Source organism: Mesocricetus auratus, unplaced genomic scaffold (genome assembly GCF_017639785.1).
Source record: "Mesocricetus auratus isolate SY011 unplaced genomic scaffold, BCM_Maur_2.0 Super-Scaffold_4256, whole genome shotgun sequence".
NCBI classification, from domain to species: domain Eukaryota; kingdom Metazoa; phylum Chordata; class Mammalia; order Rodentia; family Cricetidae; genus Mesocricetus; species Mesocricetus auratus.
In genome coordinates, this window is record NW_024429182.1 from 3273426 (window position 1) to 3299003 (window position 25578).

The window sequence follows — 25578 nt, forward strand, 5'->3', positions numbered from 1 at the left end:
AAGCAGATAACCAGTAGTTAGGGCAGGGGGAGCCTTAACCCTGTGCTTTATGATGCAAAGTGTGGCCTGAGATTTGACAAGGCCCGCTGATGGGGGATGTCCTTCTGTATATATGTTGCTCTTATTGGTTGATGAATAAAACACTGTTTGGCCATATAGGCCGGAAGATAGGCAGGACTAGGAGATGAGGAGAATTCTGGGGGAGGCAGGCAGAGAGATGCCTCGGGATGCCATGTAGCCTATAGGAAAGATAGAACACACAAGGCATTCTCTCGTAAGATAAGACCATGTAGGAATACATAGATTAGCAGTTATGGGCTAATAGTTAAGGGAGAGCTAGCCAATAAGAAGTCCTAGCCATCAGCCAACAGTTGTGAGCACTGGTCATTTCTGTTTGGTCGGTTGCTAAGATTCTTCTGAGTTTTTCACAGGAAGTTGTGAAACGTCAGCAGGAAGGACCCTCTTGCTCACTGGAGACAACCCCAGACAGCTGGAACAGCTTGGTGATCACACTGACAAGTGTGTGAGCACAGCCACACGGACCCTCTGCAGTCCCAGAGGCAAATTCCATCAGTGATTAAGAGAAGCAAAGCAAACCAGGAAGCATTCTTAAAACTCAGGTTTCTTATCTGTGAATTTGACTTTCCATGGCTGTAGAGAGAGCTGAATTTATTTTCCCCGCATTTCACGCACTGTGTGCATCTTTAAATCATTTAATCCTCGCATCAACCCAGTGACAAAGGTTATTTTTATAACTCATATTTTGCCTATGAAGAGGTACAGAAGTTTAGAACGATTGCCCAAAGTTCCATTGCTGATAGACACATAGCAAGAATTCAAATTCAGGTAGGAAGGTGCCCAGAATATAATGTTCTACTCATTAAATTACATTGCTTAAAATTAATTTAAAGTAATCAATTCAACATCTTGTATATTTTATTAAAGCTAACTGTTTATGATATCTGATTTTTTTAAAAATAAAATTTGGTTTAAGAAGGGCAACATCATTGGGACAATGTGACAGCCTGCAGAATGGGAAAAGATTTTCATCAACTACACATCCAATAGAGGGCTGATGTCCCAAATATATAAGGCATTAAAAAACCTAGATAATGAATCTAAGCTTCTAATGTGACAGGATATTTATAGGGAGAATGATATTGTTTTCTTAGAAAGTAATAACTGCATAGGATTTTTAATCAATAATTTTGTTGTAAGCATTGTCTATAAGTGTTTTACAATAATTTTTTCAAAAATCAAAAAAGCAAAGACTTTAGACTCATACAGATAGGGTAGATAATAAAATATTTTCTTTAAATCTTACTAAATGTTATGGACAAAATATTGTAATTATAGTTTTTACTTGATAACTGTTTTGTTATATGTAATTTGACTATGTTCAAGTTAAAACCATCCTTTTTATTTAGACAGAAAGAGAGATGATAGACGTCCTATGTATGTGCTTATCTTATTGGTTATTGAATAAAGCACTGTTGGCCAACAGGGAAGCAGGATAGGTGGGACTAGGAGTCAAGAAGGATTCTGGGAAAGAGAGGGACATTCAGTCACCATGTAGGACACTGGAGAAGTAACTTGTCCAGACCCTTCCTCTGGTTAGAGACATGGAAATACTTAGATTAGTAATTATGAGTTAAATACTTAAGTCAGAGCTAGCCAGTAAGATATCAAGCAAACAGCCAACAGCTTATAATTAAAAATAAAAAACAAAAACAAAAACCTAGACATCAAGAAAACAAATAGCTCTAAACAAAGAATTTTCAAAAGAGGAAACTCAAATGGATGAAAAAACACTTAAAGAAACAGTCACCATGCTGTCATGAGGGGAAGGCAAATGAAAACTACTTTCAGGTTTCATCTTACACCCACCAGAATGGCTTAGATTCATAACAGAAGTGACAGCTCACGCTGGAGAGGATGTGGAGTAAGGGGAATGCCCCTCCATTGCTGATGGGAGTGCAGACTTGCACAGCCACTGTGGAAATCAGTGTGGCAGTTCTTCATGAACCAATCTATCTTAAGACCACTTGGGGACATACTAAAAGGACACTTCATCCTACAATAAAGACTCTTTATTAACCATATTCATTGCTGCTCTACTCATAAAGCCAGAAACTGGAGAAAGCCCAGGTGTCCCTCAAAAGATGAATGGAGAAAGAACATGTTCATTTACATAAAATAGTATTACTCAAGTTTAAAAATGAAATAATGAAATTCACAGGAAAATGGATGGAAGTAGAAAAACAGTCATCCCAAGTGAGGCAACCCAGACCCAGAAAGACAAATGTGGTATGTATTCACTTATATGTAGATATTAGCTGGCATGTCAATAATAACCAAGCTATAGTCTGTATAACCACATAGGTTAGCTACAGAGTAAGGGCCTGGGGGCAGATATATCTCATTAGGAAAGGGAAATAGAACAGATAATCATGGATAGATGGGATGTCCTGTTAGTATTCAGGCATCTGTACTGGCCTGTCCATGGGGTTCTGACAGGACACGCCCTCAGCTACAGCCATAAGAGCACCAACTGTGCACATTCACTATGTTCCCTTTTAAAAGGGCCCTGCCCACCTCCCGTCCTTCTCTCCCTCTCTGTCTGTTCTCTTCTCTCTCCCCATCTTTCCTTTCTCTGCTCTCTTGCTGCTCCTGTCTCCGGAGGCTGGTCTCCCCTCTTCCTTTTCCCTTTGTCATGGCCCCTTTCCGTAAAAAAAAAAACAAAAAAAACAAAAACCCTCTGTTTGAACCCTGTTTTGCATGGTGTCTTTCTCTCGAATGCTGCTTTTCTTAAATTACATCAGGCCTGGAATAGCAAAATAAAAAGTGGGGATGGGAGAGGAAGGGACTGTGGGAAGAGATATCTAAAATGAAGGGCTATTTGAGGGGTCATATGGAAACCTAATGCTGTAGAAGCTTCCTAAAATGCATATAATCTAATTGAGATCACCAAATAATGGGGAAGACAGAGTCCTAAGTAGCCATATCTCATTGCCAAATGAAGCTTCCAGTCCCTGGATTGGATTACATGGAGTTGTTGGCTAGAGGGATCCCTTGGAAATCCCCCAAACAACCCAGGAAGCTACAAGACAATAGGTTACTCCCACAAAACTGGTGGTGAGGCCAGGCCCCATTGCTGAAGACAAGGTCTACACAACTCACTCAACATGGAGAAGCTGAGCTGGTGCCTACAGAGAACCTTAACCCCCCCCCATTTTTTCTAGCATCTTCAGTATAGGAATGGTTTGCACACTATCAAAGGATAAACATAAACACTAATCCAGCCACAAACCCAGTGGCTGGAGATGGTGCTCTACATGTAAGAAGCTAGTGCAATGGTGATGCAAAACTTATGCTAGGAATCAAAAATACCTGATCGACTGCATGCCCACTCCATGAGACAGAGGCCATGCCCAACCCTGTGACCATGCTGGGAATCAAAAATACCTGATTCGACTGCATGCCCACTCCATGAGACAGAGGCCATACCCAACCCTGCGACCACATAGCACAGGGAACCAGAGTGAAAACAAATACCACCGTTCTAAAACAAGAACATAACAATAAAAGACTCCTAATGACATTCTGCTATACTTATTAGATCAGTGCCTTCCTCAGCCAACATCAGAGAAGCTCCCTCCTTCCGCAAATGCGGAGACCACAGACAGACATTAGGCAAAGAGTTAGAGCCCTCAGAACACTGGGCTCTAAGTGGGAGGTCTCCATCAAATCCCTTCCCCCAGAGCTCAGGGAACCCCTCGGAAGAGGAAGTGCGAAGAGTATAGAGCCAGAGGGCGTGGAGGACACTAGGGAAACAAGGTCTTCTAAATCAACAGGATGGACACACATGAACTCACAGGCTGAAGCAGCGTGCACAGGGCCTGCCCAGGTCTGCACCAGATGAGGCCCTGGAGCCGAAAGGAGAAGCAGATACTCATCCCCATCCCTAACCCAGAAGCCATCTCCAATTGGTAACCACTTCCTCCAAGGAAGTCTCACCTTGGAAACAAACTATTCTCAGGATAGACTGGGTCCCCAGCAGTGAAGGTCAACAGACAACAAACTCAGTGGCATCTTTGGAGGTTCCTGGTGTCATAATGTCATGTCAGGCCTTTCCTTTCTCTTCAAAAAATGTATCTTATTAATTTTTATTTTAGCACACACACACACATTATATTCTCCCTTTTCATACACACTATATTCTCTCTTTTCAACCTACACATCCTTTGCTCATATATTATGGCTTCCAGTTTAGTGTTTTTATGGGATTGCTGAGTGTACGAATGAGTGAGTCCGTTCCTTGTGCCTTCTCTTGGGCTCTTTCCCTTCTGTTTGTTTTGTCCAATTCTGATGGGTTAGCTTTTGTTCTATCTCTACTGTATTTTATTATTATATCTAAACATTGTTATTTAATATAATATTGCATATTATAAATATAATTTTAATAATAGTTATAAGTATAGCAATTATATATTTTGATTTTTTTTAAAGACTAGTTGTATTCTGAGTAGACACAGAAAGGGGTGGATCCAGATGAGAGGGGAGGACAGGAAGAGCTAGGAAGGGTAGAGGGAGGAGAAATGGCAATTAGGATATATTCTGTGAGGGAAAACAATCTATTTTCAATAAAAGGAAATAAAGAGTTAAGAAAGAATTGAGGAACTCCACAGTAGTCTCACAATATTGCTTTTGTGTGGCTTACTCTATTCTGATGGATTTGAGTGACTTGCAAATGTGGCATTATTTATTCTTGCCGGCCACCCCTCCTTCCATTTTATTAATTTCCTACAGGAAATTGCAGTTAATAGAAAAGCAGCAGTGGAACCTGCCTCATCCTACAGTCATTAATTAGAGCAAAGCTGCTCCAGTAGCTCAGGATGCTAAAAATACAGACCTAAACAAAGCTGACTGACTCTTGAAATGGAATTTCAACTTCAATAGTCTGCCCAGAAAAGTATGCATCAGAACATCCCCCTCCTCCCTTCCCCCCCCCCGCCTGCCCCCGTCTCCACTTAAGAAAACTCTACACGAAATACACAGTGAAGAAAGCAACTTGGTATCTGACCATTCCCCTGAAGACTTCAGAAGTGGAAGGAACATGGAGAAAAAAAACACCACAGGAGTTTCAGTAAGTTTCTTGTAAAAGCTATTAGTCTCGTCATTCCCACCTACAGGTTATTACCCACAGTCAATAAAGCAAGAAACTGTATAAACTATCTTATTAATTTTATATAATGGTTAGTAAGCTTTAAAATACTGCACAATAAAACTTTTAAACTTGTCTGATGACTCCAGATCACGCTGGATAATTTGTCATCTTATGTGGCATAAAACGTTAGGTAAGTGGATATCACGCTGGGGAAATCTTTTCCACAGCAGTCCTCGTGTGTGATGTAAGGTTATTATTGGGACGATCTTACAATCGAGGCGCTAGAAATCCCTGACAACTGCGTCGGGCATTCTGCAAGTTGCACGAGCTGCCTGAACACACCTGTATCATAATGCTCCCCCACCCCAAACACGCTCATCGTAGGCCCCTGTGAACGGAAAGCTGTTTGGGGCCGGGCACTTCACACATTGCCTGACACTCCCTTGCCAAAGCACAACAGAGTCAAGCACGTGGTGCTAATACGGAGCAGGACAGATGGAAAGAAATACTGAGAGGCAAATGCCTGACCTGGGAGGGCTAAATCATGAGGGGACGTTCCAAGGTATCTAGATGTTTCATATACCTATGAGGTCTTCTCTCACAGAGCTGTAAATAGGAGAGGAAGGGAGGGGGGAGAGGGAAAGACTGGTGGTCCCTGTCTAAAACGTGTAGCACATTTAAAACGGACACAGTTAACTTTCTTTGTGATGAAAGCATTCAAGGACAAACCTAGGGCATGCTCTGTTGGGACTGGCAGACCTTTGACAGTCAAGGGAATGTGTTGAGCAATGGTCGCCTGGACTCCTGTGCTAAACAAGGGAGGCGCATCTTTTACTGATGTTCATAGAGAATACCTAGGTCCTGAAAAGGACTTTCTAGATACTTGTGTATTTCCTAGAAAGCCACTGAAATCCACCTTTACTGTTATTCTCTGGGCTTACACATGTTATAGACTTATCTTTAAACTGACTCAAAACCAATGGGGGTACGTCCTCAGGAAGGTGTATAGAATGCGTTCATTGTCTATTAAATAATATTTTCAAGTTGGCAGCTTTATAATTTTCATACATTTCATATTTGATGGAAGTGTAGCACAAGGGGGCCTGCCACACTACATAATATTTCTGTCTAACAGAAAACCCCAGCTTTGTTTTGTTTTGCCTCTGTTATCATTTGTGGTATGCCCGAGCTGCAGTCATTTTGGCTCAGATAAACATTAACGAAAGTCAATATTGAGTCTTAAAGCTGGGAAGATGAAGCCCGCAGTCGGAACACAGATGCTGGTGGATTTGTGTGTGTGGCGAGACAACGCTTCAATTGCAGGAGCCTTCGGCTAACCGTGTGCTCTCCTGAGAAGGGAGCTAACCCCTTTCATGCGGGCACGGCTCTGGCGACCTAATTGTCTCTCCGCCTCCCCAGCTCTGGATGCCATTCACTCTGAGAGTTAGGGCTTCAGCAGCTAGGGGTGTGCAACACATTCAGGTCACACCAACACAGACCCAGATACTGTGCTTCCAAGTATTTTATTTGGGGGGAGGTTAAACAAACCATCAAGACAACTAACTCTAAAAAGCAGAACAGACATCACAGTACTTGGAACATAGTTAAAAACGAATTACAAGTCATTTATGTGAGCCTAACCTACTTATCTAAGATGCACAGCAAACTGTTTCCTAGTGCTAAGGGCACCTCTGGTGATATTTACCTTCATCCAAGGCCATGACCCTAAACACCAAGGGCATCTTCATGCCTGCAGAAATCACATGCTATAGAACATAATAAGTAATGTGTACATAGCAAAGCCCAATAGGCTATCCAGTTGGAAAATATTTCCATATGTTTGTTATTGTGGTTAAGGTTTCCTGAAAGAGAAAAGAAATGGAAGTGGTCTCTATTAAGATTTTCAATAACATCCAATCCGTAGTAAAGAATATACAACTTAGAAAGACCTATAAATATTATGTTAAAAATATGTAAAAAACACTAAGACAAAATTATGCAGGAAAGCCTACTGTGTTTCCCTAGAAATACTCTTGTCAAGAGCAAGAATGCACTGGTATTTTATTTGTTCTCATTAGTGATTCGCCTAGTGACGTTTTGATCTGCAAGGTCACACAAAACCACAAAATGCAGTCTATGTAGGAATGAAGCCTTTATTCACATCCAAGTGATGGGTTAATTTACCTCTTTCTTAAATGACTGCTGGTGGATTTGTGTCATTGCAATATATTATCTCCACCAGGGAAAATGATGCATCATTTAAAAATATTAACATATAAATTTTATTGTATGAGGATTAGGACCAAAGTAATCCTGCCAAATTAATTTAGGTAAGTATACCGGCTAAATAAATCAGTACCCTTTTTACTTCTAAAAGCACTCTAAGCAATTTCAAGTCATTAAAAATACTTTTAGCTGCAACATTTTGCTTTTCTGTATGGCCTTAATGGTGGCGTGGAGGCATCTCCGCTGTGCTCTTTACGATCTACGGATGGCAGCAGCATTTTAGTAAACTACAAAGAAAATGAAAATCAGGGTAATTTTTTGAACTAGTCATCTAAATTGTTAAATCAAAAATGGCATAAATGTTGCAAGCTCTTATACATGCTAATTTTTCATAATCTTTTTGCCAAACATTCAATAGGAGATGAACCTCCTCTAAAAGGATATACAGAATTGGTAACAAATGGCAAAGGAGTTTGGAATCCCCAGGTAGTGTTCGGGGAAAGTTTTACCCATTTATCTGATTTGCTGATTTATGAACTGGCCTTGCAGTCTTCTGACTTAATTTCTCTTAAGTCCACAAATGTCTCATATAGATGAATGTCATTACGCTTCATATCTATTTAGATTAAAAGCTGAGTCCCACAAGGCAAGAGATAGTCAATCATTTTCATTTTATGCTGTTCTTATGAAATACTGCAGTTTTCAAAAGGTACTTCTGGAGAATGAGAATTGCTCGCCAACATATTTTAACATGAATTTCAGGTGTCTGGATTCCACAGAGAAAATAATGTCATCTTGAAATATAACTTCAAATAAATTGTATTCATAATCATTTAACAATTTTCCACTAAGTTTTCTCTGAGGAAAAAATGACTAATTCTTTTTTTCCATTTCTGTGATTATATTGTGAGATTTGGACAGTATGCTTTCTTTTTTAAAGAAAATTATGATGAACTTACAGCTCACATAAGATTAAAGTTTCCTAGGTTCTATTTCCCAGACAAAAGCAGACCTTTAGGGCACTTTCATGTCATGAAACAGAAAGAAAATGATGGCTTCAGTCACTTGAATATGGAATGGTGACTCTGGCAAACTGAACAAAAACAGTTTTGTTTTTTTAATTTTTTTAAACTCCCTGAAAAGACAAAGTTTGTTTACTGTGTAGCGTGCCACAAGAAGTTGTTTTCCTTGACACACCCCTGTCCCACTCAGCAGTGATAGCTGAGAGGGTTTCAGCAGATCTTTCCATGGAGTTGGAGAAGATAGTATCTGTTAGTTTGGTGGGCACAGGGAGGTATGGGCTTTGAAATTATAATAAATTTTAGACTAGAGGTGGTCCCCAGCCAGCAGTATCTATTCAATGAGAGACTGCTCAGTGTCCCTCTGGATGGATTTTTTTTTTTATAAAAAGTCCCTGAAAGGAGTGAGGAACTGTTTATCGATGTCCAACTCTGATTGCTATTGCAATCAAAAGCCACTGTCAGAGGAAAGGGTTTACTCGACTGATAGCTTATATCCTGTCAGGAAGGGAAGTCAGAGCTGGACCTTAAGGCAGAAGCCCGGAGGCAGGAACTGAACCATGGAGGATGCTGCTCCCCATGGCTTGCTCATCCTTTCTTTTTTTGTTTTTTGTTTGTTTGTTTGTTTTTTTGGTTTTTCGAGACAGGGTTTCCCTGTATTGTTTTGGAGGCTATCGGTCCAGCCCAGCCTCGAACTCACAGAGATCCGCTTGCCTCTGCCTCCTGAGTGCTGGGATTAAAGGCGTGCGCCACCACCGCCCGGCTTAAAGGTGTGCTGGCAATGCCCATGATGGGCTGGACCCTCACACATCAATTAGCAGCAATCAACAGAATGCCGCACAGACAGGCCAGTCTGGTGGAGGGGGCTCCACCATGAGCTTCTCATGTCTAGGTTGGTTGATGAACTCGAACCAGCACAATGATTTCATCTTTCTGGTGTAGTTTCTTGGAACAGTAAAAATCCTGCTGACAAGACAGTAGAATAGTAGAGCCATGTTCATGTAGACAGGAGGCTGTGTGGGTGTAGATCATCTTAGTTCTTAACCAATAAAACCCAAGAACAATATCCTTCACCCACAAATTAAGCAATTAAAGAGTTTAGAAAAGCAACAAAGGTTAGAATGTAATTTGCATTTCAAGTATAATAATATAATAATGCTCCAACATCCTTATTGCAAATAAAGGCACAACAGTTTATTAAATACAACTAAAGCGGAACAATTCACTGCAAATTTCCAAATCTCCTGCTCAGAATTTTATTTCCTTCTCCCTTACCCTTACCTCCACTATCCTTTTCTCCTCATTTGTTTCCTTCCTATCTAATTACTCTGCTTCCCCTTTAGGTTTTTCAAGTAGGTATGAACACTGTAGGTTCTAGAGAACTTAGATTTCCCCATGGTCAAAGCAGGTAGTCATTTAAATTTATATAGCACAAGGCTGTCAGATGTGAGAGCCACAAACTAGCAGGAAAATCCAAACTTTAAAGCAAGAGAAGGGCCACACTTATCAGAGAGGAGGGACAGCCCGGGACTGGAAAAATGACCACATGAGCCTACCTCTGGGTCCAGGTCTTACTGAGCTAAAGAGCTTTTACCTGCCCTTGCACAGAGAACAGAGCTGCCTTCAACTCCTCGGAATGCTATAGTAAAACGCCAGGGACTCGATCACTTGAGCAAGAAATACTGGCTCTCACAGTTCAGGAGGCTGGCCATCTGAGACAGCACATTAGCACGGCTGGGTTCCGGTGCGGGCCGCCTTCTTGTCAGGCTGATGGCCACCTTCTGTTCAATCTTTGCAGGGGTCAGTGAGGAAGGAAAATCGCCAAGGTCTAATCTTAACCTAAACCTGCTTCCAAAAGGCCTTACCTCTAAATAGCACATGGTGGGTGGGGTGGGGAGGTCTGGCTTCCACATGTGAACTCTGCAGAGTCTAAATGACACTAGCAGCGTCTCCAGTGACAAGCAGAGACGGGATGGCAATGACAGCATGAGCTAGGAGCCTCTCTTTCCCTCTTTCCCGAGCAGAATGGCAAGGATGGGGCATAGGAGAGAGTTTGCGATGGACACCATCTATCGTTCCCTTCTCTGACCCCCCCCAAGCCGCCCCCATTCTTTCACTTGGAAGTACGGTGGGTGTTTGAAACGAGCATGGACATTAAGAGTCAAGAAGCACTGGATTCCGTCCTACGGCCGGGCACTTAGCTGTGTAATAACTGGGACAGACGATTCTCTCAGCACCATCCTCTCTGCAGACAGGAGATTCCCGTCAGTCCCTATCGCCTTACAGGCTGTGGCGGGCTGTAGCAATGAAGCTTGCAGCTGGCACCTGGTCTGCAGTGGGATCTCAGAAAATGCCACAGTGAGATCTTGCCGTAACGCAGTCACTATTGTCCAGAACATTCAGCTGTACAGAAGGTATGCACTACTGTAAGAATCTGGAGTGACCGAGGTAAGCTGGGCAGCTAGCCATCTGGGCTGAGTGGCCTTTTGGTTGTGTCGCACCTACCCTAGGGTGAAGTTTGGTGCCACCTACTGGTAGTTGATCTGAGCTAAAAAATAGATGAGGGCCATCTTGAGACCTTAAACTGACCTCATCTTGGGATAGTGGTGGTGACCCTGGGAACAATTGTAGTATTGGGGCACAAAATTTATTTGCCTGGTCCAGAGGGCCAGGCTGGGGAAAATACGGGGAGGTATAAGCACCTCATTCTGAGTCAGTGCTCCCTGGTTATTGTCACCTGTGCTGCCTTGGAGAGGGAAGAGAAAGCGAATGCAGCATCCCCTGACAATCACTATCTTTTAATTCACGTCATTTTTAATTTTCATTATTTCTAAGTGCGCTACTTGAAGATTTCATACCACGGCTATTAATAATATTAATTTCATCACTGTTGAGTCCAATAAACAAGCTTTCGGGGTCTATTGAGTGCAAAGCAAGCAGGCGAAGCGAAAGGGAAGTCGGGTGAGAAGGCGTCCCTGGCCTTAAGGATGGCTTTTATCCCACGTGCAGAGGCAGCTTATAGAACATTGAGGCCAGGTAAGAAACCGTAATGGGGCGGAGCAGGCAGGAAACACTTCAAGGGGAAGATGCCACTGGCTGAGGCTTGCGACCAGGTTCTCAATATTGTGAGGCAAAGTAGAGACAACAGGAGACTAAGGCAAGTGGGCAAGCAGTGGTCCATCTCAGGATAAGGTAGAGAGCAGAGGCCAGCCGGGGACACCAGGGATGGCGGAGGTCAGTCCAGGGCACTGGGGATGGTGGAGACCAGCCGAGGTCACTGGGGATTGGCGGAGGTCAGTCCAGGGCAGTGAGGGGTGGTGGAGGCCAGTGGGGGGCATCAGGGATTGGCGGAGGCCAGCCGGGGACCCCGGGGGTGGCAGAGGCCAGCTGGGGACCCCGGGGGTGGCAGAGGCCAGCCGAGGTCACTGGGGATTGGCGGAGGCCAGCCTAGGTCACTGGGGATTGGCGGAGGCCGGGGTGGAGGGCATCAGGGATTGGCGGAGGCCAGAGTGGAGGGCATCAGGGATTGGCGGAGGTCAGCGGAGGTCACTGGGGATTGGCGGAGGCCAGCCGAGGGCATGGGGGACAGCATGTGGTTCCACACCTCCACATGTTGGTGAGATGTGTGAAACCACGCAATTGGGTTTCTGAGAAGACATCACTGGCTACGTGGGAGATCCCAGCACCAGCGTAGCGTCAGAAAGAGCAGAGGGAAGAGAGATTTGGAGCAGGCAGCCAGAGGCCTCTCCAGACGAGAGAAGGCAGAGCTCTTACAGGAGGTCCCTGCATTGGGAAGGAACGGGTTCCAAAAAATCAGATGAGTGACGCGGGGTGCGGTGGAAGTGGGGGCGACAGGATGCTGGGAAACTGAACCGGAAATGGGGAGCGTTTACTGCAGGGCACGCGGATGTGCTCGCTCTTTCCTGCGTCCCTCTTGCCGCCAGCACCGTCACGAACCCCTCCATCGCTCCTCTTGACCTCTGCCTGAATGTTACTTTTCCTAGCCTATCTTATAATTGCTTTTCGTTTTTTTTTTTTCCACCCTGTAACCTACAAGACACACCGGTGCAGCAGTGACACACGTATTACGAAAGCAACCAGGCACTTTAAAAAAAAATTAGATTGGAGGCCCACTCCATGAAATGGAGCTAACCCCTGACACTGATAAAGCAGACGAGGGCTGGTCGGACCCTAGACAGGCCAGCCACGGGGAAGACACGCTCCTGTTTAGTTCTGCCAAAGGAGCACAGCAACAAAATGACCCTCAGCAATAGACAGCTACACACCCATAGAGGAGACCATGGCTCGGCCCTCATCTGAGAAGCTCCTTGCAGCAGATGGTGGCTGTCAAAGACGGTGGGCAGAGAGTGGGAGACTCCGGGGCACTCAACCATAGATGGGATGTCTTTAGGATGCGGTGTCTTTACACAATTGTTTTAAATGGCAAACTTAAAAAAAATGTATAGGCGTATAAACACATTGTAAATATCGATGGTACCCTAAGGGTACACATATTCAAATCCACCTCATACCTGGACCCCTCATGCCCATCTGTCCTCCTCATCCTCTGCCCAGACAGCTTTTTCTCCTCCTTCATTCGTATTATCTGAATATCCTGTACTGATTATAACAAAATTTAATGTGTACATATACTCTAGGACCCACGTAGAAACGAAATATGGTGGGTTTTTTTTTTGTTTTTTTTTTAGTTTCGCACATTTCACTTAACGTGATGATCCATCCTCTTTCCTCCAGACGACACGATGTCACCCTTCCTATGGCTCCGTTCGGCAGCATCGTATACACACACGCTGAGTGTTACTCATTCATCTGCTAGGCCAAGTGTATGTATGGCTAGTGTAGTTAGTACTGATGAACTGAACGATATACTGTGTAGGCATCTCTGTGACATATCGATAACCCTCTGGGTATATTCCCAGAAGTGGTACAGTATCTAGTAGTTCTGGTTTTAGTACACTGATTTCCGCAATGGCTATATGAATTCGTATTTCTACCAGCAGTGGAAGGGTTACCTTTTCCCTACATCATCCGAAGCATCTGTGTTCCCAATGACAGCCGTCCTTGAGGTGAGGGAAATATAATTTTACCTGTCTGCCACACTGGGTACAACAAACCTGGTTTACATCGTCACAGGACTTGTCAGAGCCTGACAGATACCAATACTGATATAAACATGGAGGGAGAGGGAATATGGGAATGGGTGTAGGGACCCTACCCTTTTTGGTTTATGAAACAGCATCTCACTTTGTAGCTTCTGTTGGCTGGGAATCTGGTCCCGATTCCAGGCCACCCTCAAATTTATGGCAACCCTCTTGACTGACTCAGCCTCCCGAGTTCTTGCATTATAGCTGTGAGCCATCATGCCTGGCTCGCATAGGGACTTGTTATCTGTTTAGCTTACTCTGGAACCTGGTGTCTGTCCAGTGAAGGCCAAGGGGACCATCACAGGGAGCAGGTGGGGTGCATCCCATCCTCTTGTCCTTCCAGGCACAGGTGAACCTCTGGGACACTTTCAAAGGTTCACTACCCCACATATGTACACCTGTCTGAGGAAATGAAAAACCACACGTCAAATAAGAATGCCATGAGGCTAAAAGAGAGGGACTAGGGAAAGATAAGAGGTATAAGAGGTGTCACTGCTTAGAACTATTAAAGAACAATGTTTTTTCTTTCCCTTCCTCCCCCCCCCTCCTCCTCGACAGAGTTTCCCTGTGTAGCTTTGGAGGCTGTCCTGGAACTCGATCTGTAGACCACGTTGGCCTCGAACTCAGAGATCCGCCTGCCTCTGCCTCCCCGAGTGCTGGGATTAAAGGCGTGTGCCACCAACACCCGGCTTTCCTTCTCTCTCTTTTTTTTTTAACTTAGCTCTACGCTTTCATTGTCATCATGACCCATGAATTCTGCAGCTGATCCTGAGTGTTTCCTGATGAACAAACTTCTCTGGAAGGAAATAAGCAAATGAAAGTTTGTCCATGCAAACAACAGGAACTAGGAGTAGGAGTCTCACAGTCCGAGTACTCCCTGAACCCGATTGGTTATTCTGATGCAATCCCTGCTCCCGACTCGTTATTGTGATATAATACTACTCCAGACATCATTTTCTGTAATCACTTTTGGGGAATGGCTGTAAGACTGAACATATACCGAAGTTAATGTACTCAACTGTGCTTTGAAAATAGGGCCTATTTCTGATCATTTATGATCTGCGATACTGGGAGGTAAAAGCTGTGCATTTTATGTTGCTATTCTTAAACTCACGACTTGAAAATAGATCAACAGCTTTGTCCACGTGACCACTGTGCTGTATTCCGAAGGCCCAGGCCCTGTAAGGTAAGAGCACACTTTGCTAAATTCCATTAGAAGCACTTGTGTCCTCTTGGGAGGACAACTATGCTGCTGCTGATTCACTGTCTTCTGTATTGACAACGCTCAAAAGATTTCATTGTGGTCAAGGGGTAAAGCCCGGAATTATTTAAGTTCTTGGCTTTCAACCTGGCTGGTGTTAACAAGCATTTACTAAGTTTTTACTTCTTGGTGTCAGGCACTGTCCTAGGATATGAAAAATGGACTGAGGGAAATAACGGCCTTTCCATGCACAAGTGTCACTCTGGTAGGTACAGAACACCAAAATACGTCAGCTTTCTTCCTTGCCTTTATCTTTTATTTATTCCCCTTTCCTTTTCTGAATGGCTTAGTTCTGCAGTCATTTGGCGGACCCGAGCAAGGGAGGCAGCCACAGCAGAGGTCGGAGCGGAGTCAAATGTGTTCCAACAGGGCGTCCGGGATGCTGAACACTTAGGACCCATGTGCGTACGGAAGTGAGGGGTTCTCCGTGGAGTGGAGGAAGGTAACATCAGTGTGTCTCATTCTCAGACACGGTAAGAAAGACCTCTACAGAGAGGTGGCATGGTCTGGTGTGTCAGAGACCTGGCAGGTGGGGAGGGTTATGGCCGCGTGCAGACCCAGAGCCTGAGTGGGGAATGGGAAGTGTGTGCAGGCAACGGTGACCCTACCTGGAATTGATCATACAGAGACACGGGATAAATCCAAGTGGAGACAGACTCTAAGATCCACTGTAAAATAATTCAAGCATATGAAAGTCAAGGACAGATTGAGAAACTTTCGAGAGAGAAAAAAATTGAAATATTGCCTTGTCCTGCACTGGGCTCGGGCCGTGTCTTAGTCGGTGTTCTGCTGCTGGGAAGAGTCACTATGACCAAGACAACGCCTATAAGAGACAGCATTTCACTGGGGCTTGTTTACGGTTTCAGGGTTTAGTCCCTTACCCTCAAGGTGGGGAGTATGGCAGGTGCTGGATCAGGAGCTGAAAGTTACACCCTCATCTACAGGCAGAAAGCAAGAGAAAGAGTGATGGGGGATGTCTTTCTGTACGCTGTGAATATGAGCTGCTCTCATTGGTTGAAAAATACAGTTGACCTGGCCTAAGGCAAGGCAGGATAGAGCCAGGCAGGAAATCCGATCAGAGATACAGGAGAAGGGGTGGAGTCCAGAAGATACTATCCAGCCACCTGAGGAACAACATGCCAGAGAAACACAGGTAGGTAAGCCACGAGCCACCTGGCGATACACAGATTAATGGAAATGGGTTAGACTAAATGTGAGAGCTGGCTAGTAATAGGCGTGAGCCACTCGTCAAACATTTATAATTGATACTAAAGCCTCAGAATGGTCATTCAGAAACTGGGGGAGGAGAGCAAAGTCAAGTTACACAAAAAGAGACTGGGCTTAGTATGGGCTTTTAAAACTTCAAAGCCCATCCCCTGTGACACACTTCCTCCATCAAGGCCACGCCTCCTAATCCTTCTAACTCTTTTCAAAGAGTTCTACTCCCTGGAGGTTATGCATTCAAATAGATGACCCTATGGAGGCCATTTTTTATTCAAACCACCACAGGATACAAGTGATGGAAACAGCTGCTGAGTATGAATGGGATCTGAGGACTGAGTGGTAGCAGCACAGGATCTCTACATGGTGATAGCTGCGTTGTGTTTATACATAAAAATGGTTCCAATTTTAGTAAAAAAAATACATTAAATTACTAGGGATATAAGGAGGTCACAGGAGACAAATAACCCTATATTTAACAAAGAGCACAAAAGCTCTTTTTGATATACTTTTAACTTTTCTATTATCAAAGGATAATGCATTACAAAGCTTGAGCTGTTTGGCAACTTCAGAGGAGCATAAATGCTAATTATTAAGTCCAAATGATCCAAGGATCTCAGAACTATTTCAGAAGCTGATGCTGACCTCATCGTTGCTGGTGAGCACTGGGTGGATGGCAGTAATTCTACCGTCAATATCATGATAATATTGTTGTCATCTTCCGTCAATAAACCTTTATTAAATTCTCATACCATAAAACTCGCCTACTTAAAATGCACATGCACACTCACTGATTTATTTAGCGCATTTGTAGAGCTGTAAAGCTGGCATCATAACGTTTTTATCTTTTCTTCTCAAATTCTTACCCCATAAGAACTTACTCTTCATTTCCACCCCTACCGATTTTCATTTTAAAGCTTATTTTCTCCAGGGACAGAGGTAGTACCTCACACACACAGTGAGCAACCAAGGTATATGGTTGACGGACAAATGGATGGAGGGTTGCATGAGTGTCTTGCCAACTGATGTGACATGCTTTTGAATGACTTGGGGATCGTGGTTGCTCTCCATCTGCTCCGTCGCATGTGTTCATTAACCAAGGGGTCCTCGAGCTTCTAGCTACAAAACCAGATGGAGCTTTCAGTGTCTTGAAAGCCATTTTACAAAGTGCATGGCAGTAGTGTTGCTTTCACTGTGGGTTAACAGAATGTGGAAGATGAACAGCTATTACACCAATATAGTTTTCAAAGTGTTGAGGTCACTTTAACACAGATAATAATAATAATAATAATCATGGCTGAACTTCCAACCTCTGCCATATTAGCAACCTGTAGTTGATTTCTATGATGGTATAACATTCTTCAAATACAGGATAACTTTATCACACAATTGAATTGAAGACAAATATACAAAAGAAGACATTTCTTCAGGCGTAACCTATGACAGAAAAAAAGAAACTAGTCGGGGCACAGATAATGAACGCCATCAGTGACTTTTTCTGTACACTGTATTTTCATTTTTAGACTACCACAGAGACCTTTTCATAATCAACATAGTGCAGAATGCTCGAAAATGGTCAAATTATTATTTTGTGTCAATGATGAACAAATGTTTAGTCTCTTATTTAAAGTTCTCCGATGTGGCCACACATAACTATTTATATTACTATTTCTTCCAAACAATATTTGTTGTAATTGTTTCACGTTAAGAATTCTTTCAGAGAACTTATGAGCTCACTACTAAAACAGCCACTTTCTCAGACTGAAAATAGACACCCCAGTTTTAAATTTATGGAGGTTTATGAGATTGCTTTTATCCTTTTTAATGCTAAACTTAACAAATAGATGCTATATATAAATTTAAGTTTAACTGGGCTAAACAACAACAGAATCTCTTTTAAAAAAACATAACAAGGGTTATTTTTAAAGCTTAGTTTTTGGGATATAATGGAAGAAATGTGAAGTACTAAAGATGACACAAACCAAACCAGATATATATATATATATATATGTACATATATATATATATATATATCACTCATAAAACTTTCCGAATTTCTTCTTCATCAGAAGATCTCAAAGGTTATGTGGAATCACCCGCAGTTCTACATTTTGTCTCTATTAAATGTAGAGAGAAGGCAGAGCAGTGACTAAAGAGAGGCATGGGAAGCTAATTTAGGCACGTGTGAGCCCACTCACCAGGCTGCCCTAGACAGTAAGATGACAATACCCTCAACTGAAGACATGGGTACTATACCTAATACATGTTGATAGTGTAGCGATTGCTGAATCCGGGAATTCATTTCAGGGGCCAGTGACACGGTGATTGCAGCTATTGTGGAACTCAGATTATAGATGAATGATAACATCTAATTCTAGCAATGCAGAAAAAGAAAGTGAGTGCAGCTCTCTGGACGCTACGGTGTATAAAGAGGAAGGTGGACATTGTTCCACTGAGCACTTGCAAGATGAGAATAGCAGCTACCTTCAAGTAGATGAGAATGCAGGACCCTTTCAAATTCCAGAGGTTCTGAGGGTGATAAAGTTTCATTTGCATAACCCTTGGATTGTATATGAAATGACTGGGCACACTACTGGAACAAAATGAGATCATCTGTGAGGCTTTATTCTTGCCGGAAGCTGCGGCTTGTCCACGTGACAACCCTCCGCAAAGCAGCGCTATTCTGAGGACCGGGCCAAAGAACAGAATTCTTGTTAGGACAGGCCTTACCTTCTGTTAGTAGAGGGGGCAAACAAAGTCAGAAACGCTATCACCACGCACTCGTGCCCCAGGAAAAGGAGCAATTATCTGGTATTTGCTCAGTTGTTGCTTTGGTTCCTGAGGGGTGAATTATTTTCAGATCGGTTGCTCCTGAGCTATGTCAAAAATAAACATTGTTCCATAAAGAGACTTGGGGATGGGTCTGAAAACAACCTAGCAAGGACAATTCCAGAGATCCAAATAAATTCAATCTAGGCAAGAAAGGCAGAGAGGAGAGCTGGAGTCTGCGGGTGAAGCCGTGGGAAGGACGGGGCTGGAGAGACGGCTCAGCCGTTACAGGCGAGGCTCACAACCAAATAATGCAGAAGTAGTGGGAAGGTTGCTAGTGGAGGGAGGAGGAAGTTAATTTGGCGCTGGTCCAGTTTGTAACCCCTCCTACTGTGGACCAAGACAGGAGCATCAGATGCTCCAGGTCAGTCTGGGCTCCTGCACAGGTTCAAGGTCAGGCTGGGCGAGTTAGCCGCATCCCCCTCAAATGGCAAACCAATGACAAGCCATGAGGGGTGATCAGAGGTAGGGCAAACATGAAGCTCACACAAGGCCCTCCTCTGAGTATCCGGTAGTATATATACATAAAAAAAAAAAAAAAGCTCATGGGTGCTGTAGAACACGCCTGGAAATCCATCTGCACAAAGGACGCTAAGTATCTCCGCTGGATGTTTTTAATAACTCTAAATGAGTCAATGCGTGCTATCGTGAATGCACATATAAAGAAATAGTAAAGCAATAGAGAACCGTAAGGGAATGACTTCCAAGAAGATGGAGACAGTGGCCACCTTTGACGAGACACACAAGAGTTTCTTATTTCTAAGCTAAGCGTTGTTATATAGGTTTCCACAGGCCCAGCTGTCGGTTCTCAATGGTACAGAGTTGGTTTTTGTTTTTGTTTTTGAGATGAGATCTCACTGCATACTTCTGCCTGGCCTGGAACTCTCTCTGTAGACCAGGCTGACCTCAGTTCACAGAGATCCGCCTGCCTCTGTCTCCTGAGTGCTGGGATAAAAAGCTCTGCGGAACCTTGTCCAGCTGTACAGATCATTTGGTGTGCTTCTATGCCTGGTATTCTTCACACACGTGAGGGAAGGTGTCGGTAGAGAACCATGGGTACTGTGGGGGACAGCAGGGAAGGGGAGCTGAAGGACTGGGCATGGGGAGTGGACGTGCTTTGCAAGCCCGATTCAGCCAGGCTTTACCAGAGGTGGGTATGCGAGCCACTGTCAGGCCAGTGTCCAGCAGGCTGGAGAATTTGCGAGTGTGTGGATTTCCACCAAAGGAAACAAGGGCACCAAAGGCTCTGAGATTAAAACTGCCATACTGTGTTTCTACGGAAACCACATTCTTAGGTGTGGTAGACGGTGAGGGGAGCTATGTCCAGTGCACACACGTTAACACCCCTTCCCAGCACCGAGAAAGTCCTCGTGTGGCATGAAGTACACAGAGAGAGAACCAAGAGCAAAGATGGCAGGTGCCTGTCAGAACCCTCAGTTTCCAGGTGCAGAGATCAACACGTTATCATCGCTGATCATTAAAGTAAAGGAAGGGGTGCTGGAGAGACGGGTCTGTGGTTGAGGGCACTGGCTGCTCTTCCAGAGGACCCAGGATTGGTCCCCAGCACCCACGTGACAGCTCAAACTGTAACTCCAGTTACGGTAGGCAGGCGGATCTCTATGAGTGAGCAAGTCAGCTCTACTTAAGGAGGCGCTCACAGCATAGGCTGATGTGACTTGTCAAAGTAACCTACTCTGACAAATAGACAGGACAACATAAATGAATAACATCTTAGACCACATAGTCAATGATTCCCCAAATCCACTTGGAGAACATGTAAACATACACAACATACCATGGAACATGTTTTGGAAAAGTGAAATCATAGAGAAAATGTTTAATGGTATAAAAATGTCTTTAATAGAAGAAAAACATTTGTACTCTCTGGCAAAGCAGACCGTATTAAACTCACTGGAAGCAAGTTCAGCGTATTCCTTATCTTTTGTGCAATTAATGCCTCTAATCCTTCAGTATTATCCTCCAGTAATTGCTAATTTCAAGAGCAAACTCTTGGCTGTGTCTTTATTTTGGATATCTGTTCCTAGCTTTCAGTCTTCAGTTGTGCTACAGCATTTAAATTGCAGCCACCAGGGCAGATTTCCATTTGTTTTCTTTTTACTTCGAGGGAGATTTTTCCCCCTTAGTCCGAGACTCCTGCCCCCTCCCCAGGCTTACCCAGCAGGAGGTCCTGATTAAAGCCAGGGACAGACTGGACAAGATGAATGCTGAAGAGGGGCAAATTAATTAATTAATTAATTAATTAATTAAACAAACACGGGGAGAAAAACATTTCCTCCCCTTTCTCCATCCGTGCTAAATCATTAGCCTTCCTGGTATCCTCGATCTGTTTTTTAGAAACTTGACCTCAAGCCCCTCAGCTCTTGCAGGGAACCATCAGTGCACAACCCATGCAGCGGAACCCTTTTAGCAGGGGTACCTGGGCTCTGGGAGGAGCAGTGGATGCCATTGCCACCAGCACCATCAAACACTCTGTAATTTGTGCTGTGTAATTTGTGCCCATTCTGAAATGCGTCAGGTGATTCAGGCTTAATATTTTCAGGTACTCAGGGCACCGATCTTCTCAATGAATTTTATTTTATTTGTGACTTGAGAGTTAATTTCGCAGACTTGCTGCCAGGTAAAGCAAGTTTTCTTGGTTCACTCTCTCCTCATTTGCACGGAGTTACTAGTTGGATGACGGAAGTACAGTTAGCAGCATCACAGGAAAGGAAACCTGCAGGGATGTTAGCGAGGAAATCTGCTGGCCGTGGGAAGCCCAGTGTTGCAGGCGAACACACCACAGCATTTAGCTGAAAAAGTTCTGATGCCCAGTGGGTTGGTGGGGTGCCACTGAAACCCAAACCCAAACAGGCGATGCTCCCATGAAACTATTAATTTTCCAATGTGGAAACTGACAGTGCTAACACACCACCATACAATTAGCATGCTGTGATGGTCTTCTCAGGATGAGATGACCCTGTGAGTTCAGAGGTGTATGGGCAGGGGCAGGTTAGAATTGGCGAATGGGACCTTCCCCTGTTGCAGTCCCCTTTAAAGGGGAAAGGTCTCTGTCATCCCCTCAACCTGCTGGGTCACCAGGCAGGTCCAGTGTGCAGTCTGTTCTACCTCTTGAATTCTAGTCTTGCAGACAGATACTAAGTCTCCTGTAACTTTACAGAGAATGGCTTTTTGGCCCGGTAGACATTGGTACCATCTTGGTGGGGGACAATTTTCATTTTTGTAATCAGTCTGGGCAATACTAATTGCTTTCCTAATTACCTGCTTGAGAATGCCAATTATCTCCTCGGCCCCACAAAAGCACATGCAATTGGCTAATTAGACCTTCGAGTAGGCAACTAGAAATATAATTAGCCGTTAGAGGGAACAATTAGTTGTTCCATCAATTCTGCACCCATAAAGGAAGGAAGCTTTGGTTTAATCTGCTTTACTTTATAATGTGAGATGAGAACTGAACAGCTCTGGAGGCTGCAGAAGGGTTGAGTGGTCACAAAGGTGTAGGTTCTGGGGCGTGCTGGTCAGGTAGGGGCAGATGTGTCCTGTTGGAAAGGGCTTGGCTGGAATGGTCTTCCATCGTCTTTATCTGTTTTGTGGAGGAGTTTGGAGCTAATTTTGATAGCGGGGTTGAGCTTTAACCTATGGTCAAAGAGAGGGACATTACACAAAGCACAGACTAACTGGGAGGATGTGCTAAGTATACAGGACGACAGAGACAAACAGTATTTTTAGAACGCCTCTGTTAGGAACATGGGTGTGTCACAGCTTCCAAGAGAAAATGCTACACACCTAAGTTTCTTGAGGCTGTGGTAAGCAATTAACTCAAACTTGGTGGCTTAAAATGATGGACTCTATTTCCCTCACAGTTCAGTTATTCCACAGTTAGTTCCACTGGGCTGAGGGAGGGGCCAGGCCTGGCCAGGCAGCATTTGCCTGAGACTCCCAAAGGGAACCTGTTTCTTGCCTAAGGAGGCTTTTGGCATTCCAGTCTCTGCCTCTGAGACCACAGGGCTTTTCTGCTTGCACTCCAGTATCACCTTGCCTTTATGTCAGGACAATGGTGACCTCATCCAGTCTTCTCAGAGGACCCAGGAATATCTCTATGTCAGGATCCCTAGTCCAAGCCATGCTCAAATGCATTTTTCCTAAATGGGGTAAACTTCACAGGTCCCAAAGGTTTAGGGTGGTATTTTTGTGGGGAGGAGGGAGTAGGAAAACTGTTTCCCCAATAAGAGAACCAAAATGAAAAACAGGTGCTCAGAGGATGCTTTCATTAAGCCCCTCAAGAAACAAAGCTCTGATACAGTTTATACGGGGCTGCGATGGAATGTCTACTTCTGATACAGTTTATACCGGGCTGAGATGGAATGTCTAGTTTTGTCTGCAGAACACATTGCTGTGCAGATGATTAAACCCTCAAAACTGATAAGAGACAGACGCACTGAAACAAAAGAGGCATTATTTCATAGGCCTCAAGTGAGAAGGTCGGGAAAGGAAGGGCTACTACTTTGCGCATGAGCTGCATCCAGTGAGAACGATTAAAGCTATGAGCATCTATTTTAGTAGTCAGATTGAGAGACCCATGTATTGATGCTGCAAATCTCCATTTTCAAAAGCCTAGGGAGTACAATGGGCTCACAGTCTTCCTTATCACTCTTCTATGGAATGACCTTCAGTCATAAACAAGGCACAGGACTGGTGATTAAAAAGATACTTCGAATTCATTAGCATCTTACACATTGGCTTTGCCATTGACTGATGCATTAAAGTAACAAATCCCAGGCTGGTAGCCATGGCAGACCATGTATTAAATATCAGTTCACGGAATCAGTTAACAAAACTCGATGTTATCGATTTGAGTAAGTACTAGCTTGAGCAAAAACAAAGATTATTATTTAACCACAGTCAGTGGCAGACAGACATGTTCCTCCGAAGAACAAAGAAACAACATTTTACTGTTTCTGACCTCATCTTGGCAAATTTCCCATCTCCCGAGAGACACAATGTCCAGATTTCTCAAGATAGAGCCACCAGTCTCTCTGCCAGTGTGAGGGCTTAGCATTTTAGAGATACAGCTGGGAAAGGAGTAGAGGATTAGCACGAATACAGTGGGTCAAATGAATAAACGATCACCATAGCAACCTAACGTCAGTGTTGTCAACAAAAAGAGCGTGAGTAAAAAACAAAGGCACCTAACAATTCATCTGAACAGTGTTCTGCCCTCTCCCACATAAACATGCACCAGAACTCAGAACAAGACTTTACTGCGGATGTACCCGACCAACGTGACATCACACTGAATCAGGGTGGGCCTTGAAACTCATGATTTACGGCTTATTTCCTTCTTACAAGGCTATGTGAAGTTACTCAAGGAGAGAGGGCATGGGAAGATGAAGACAGAGACATAGATGCCAGCCAACTATAGCTGAGGAGCCAGAGGAAGGAGGACACGGGCAAGGATTCGTCCCGAGAATCATCCAAGGAAACAAACACGTCCTGGCACCTTGGTTTCGGTCTTCTGAGCACCACAACTTTTAGAAATAAACATCTGACTCTAGGTTTCCTTGCCTGTGGTGAGGTTATGGCAGCTACGAGAAGCCCAATACAGAGAGGAGTGGTGCTATGACGAATACCCAAACACTTGCAGATGGCTTTGGAGTGGGGTTGTGTGGGGCTGTCATCCTGTGGTCCAGGCTGACAGGAGCCTACATGCCTTGAAAGGACTCAGGGGAACCATGGGTGCGAAAGGTGGTCCTTGGTGGCAGACATGAGGAGAGAGGTAGGGTGGCCCATCATCTACAGGGCACATCTTGTCATGCTAAGGATGCCGTGTGAAAACACACGGGGAAGTTGAGGTGGGGGCCGGGACAGATCTGCTTCGAGTTGACACCAGCAGCTGCCAAAAGCCAGGAAGGAAGAATAAAACAGTTTCTCCAAGGAACCTGATGGATTTCTGGCTTCCAGAACCAGCAGAGAATACATTGTTACTTTATGGTAATTTGTAGCAACACTCAGAAAAATAAATGAACCATCTTGTAACCAACTCATCCCACAAGGAAGTCCTCAGTGCAGGCCCATCCACCTTGAGAGTCTCATCCACTCCTCCCGCTCCTGGGGCGCCCCTCATCACACATCACGTTAGCTACTGATATTTTCTTATTCTAGCTATTCCCACCCCACCCCAAATAGTTTGAGGAGTTGAAATCAGAGCTCAAGCCTCTCCCTAGTGAGATCCACAGTGTCTACTACTATGCCTTGAACAAAAATGAACTCAGTGTACACTCAGGTGTAAGTGTCCTCGTGTGGCATAGCTATGTATGATGAGTATAAAAATGAAAAACTAAATATATATTATTAATTTTTTAAAGTCTTAAGAGGAAATGAGCCCCTGTGTATCCTGACTTAGAAGTGTTTTCTTTACTTTCTTTAATAACACTACATAAGGTTATTATTCTAACATAGAAAAGGAAACTTACATTCAGAAAACTTCATGTCTTGCTTGCCTTCAACAAATATGGCAAAGCTTGGTTTTCAACTGTTGACTCCAAATTACTTCATCTCAGTAGTTCCTGGGCTGGGGATTCCTGCTTATCCATCGTATGTGACTCACTGACAAGGTCAGGTAGAGTAGCTGCTTTATGAGTTTAAGCAAGATTGCATTTGAATGTGAAGACC

General features: G+C 43.9%; 1 protein-coding gene across 3 annotated transcripts in view; it reads right to left on the minus strand.

Annotated features, from left to right (window-relative positions):
- The window catches only part of Atrnl1 (attractin like 1), a 538539-nt gene that overhangs the window by 132197 nt on the left and 380764 nt on the right, over positions 1-25578 (minus strand). Inside the window, exon 28 of one of the 3 annotated variants that reach the window (XM_040742234.1) lies at positions 6675-7029. The exons of the other annotated variants lie outside the window; for them this stretch is intronic. Within the exon in view, the coding sequence (XP_040598168.1) occupies positions 6979-7029 (51 nt within the window). The 3' untranslated portion in view covers positions 6675-6978. Of the gene's footprint in view, positions 1-6674; positions 7030-25578 lie in introns of those variants that run through there. 3 annotated transcript variants of the gene reach the window in all.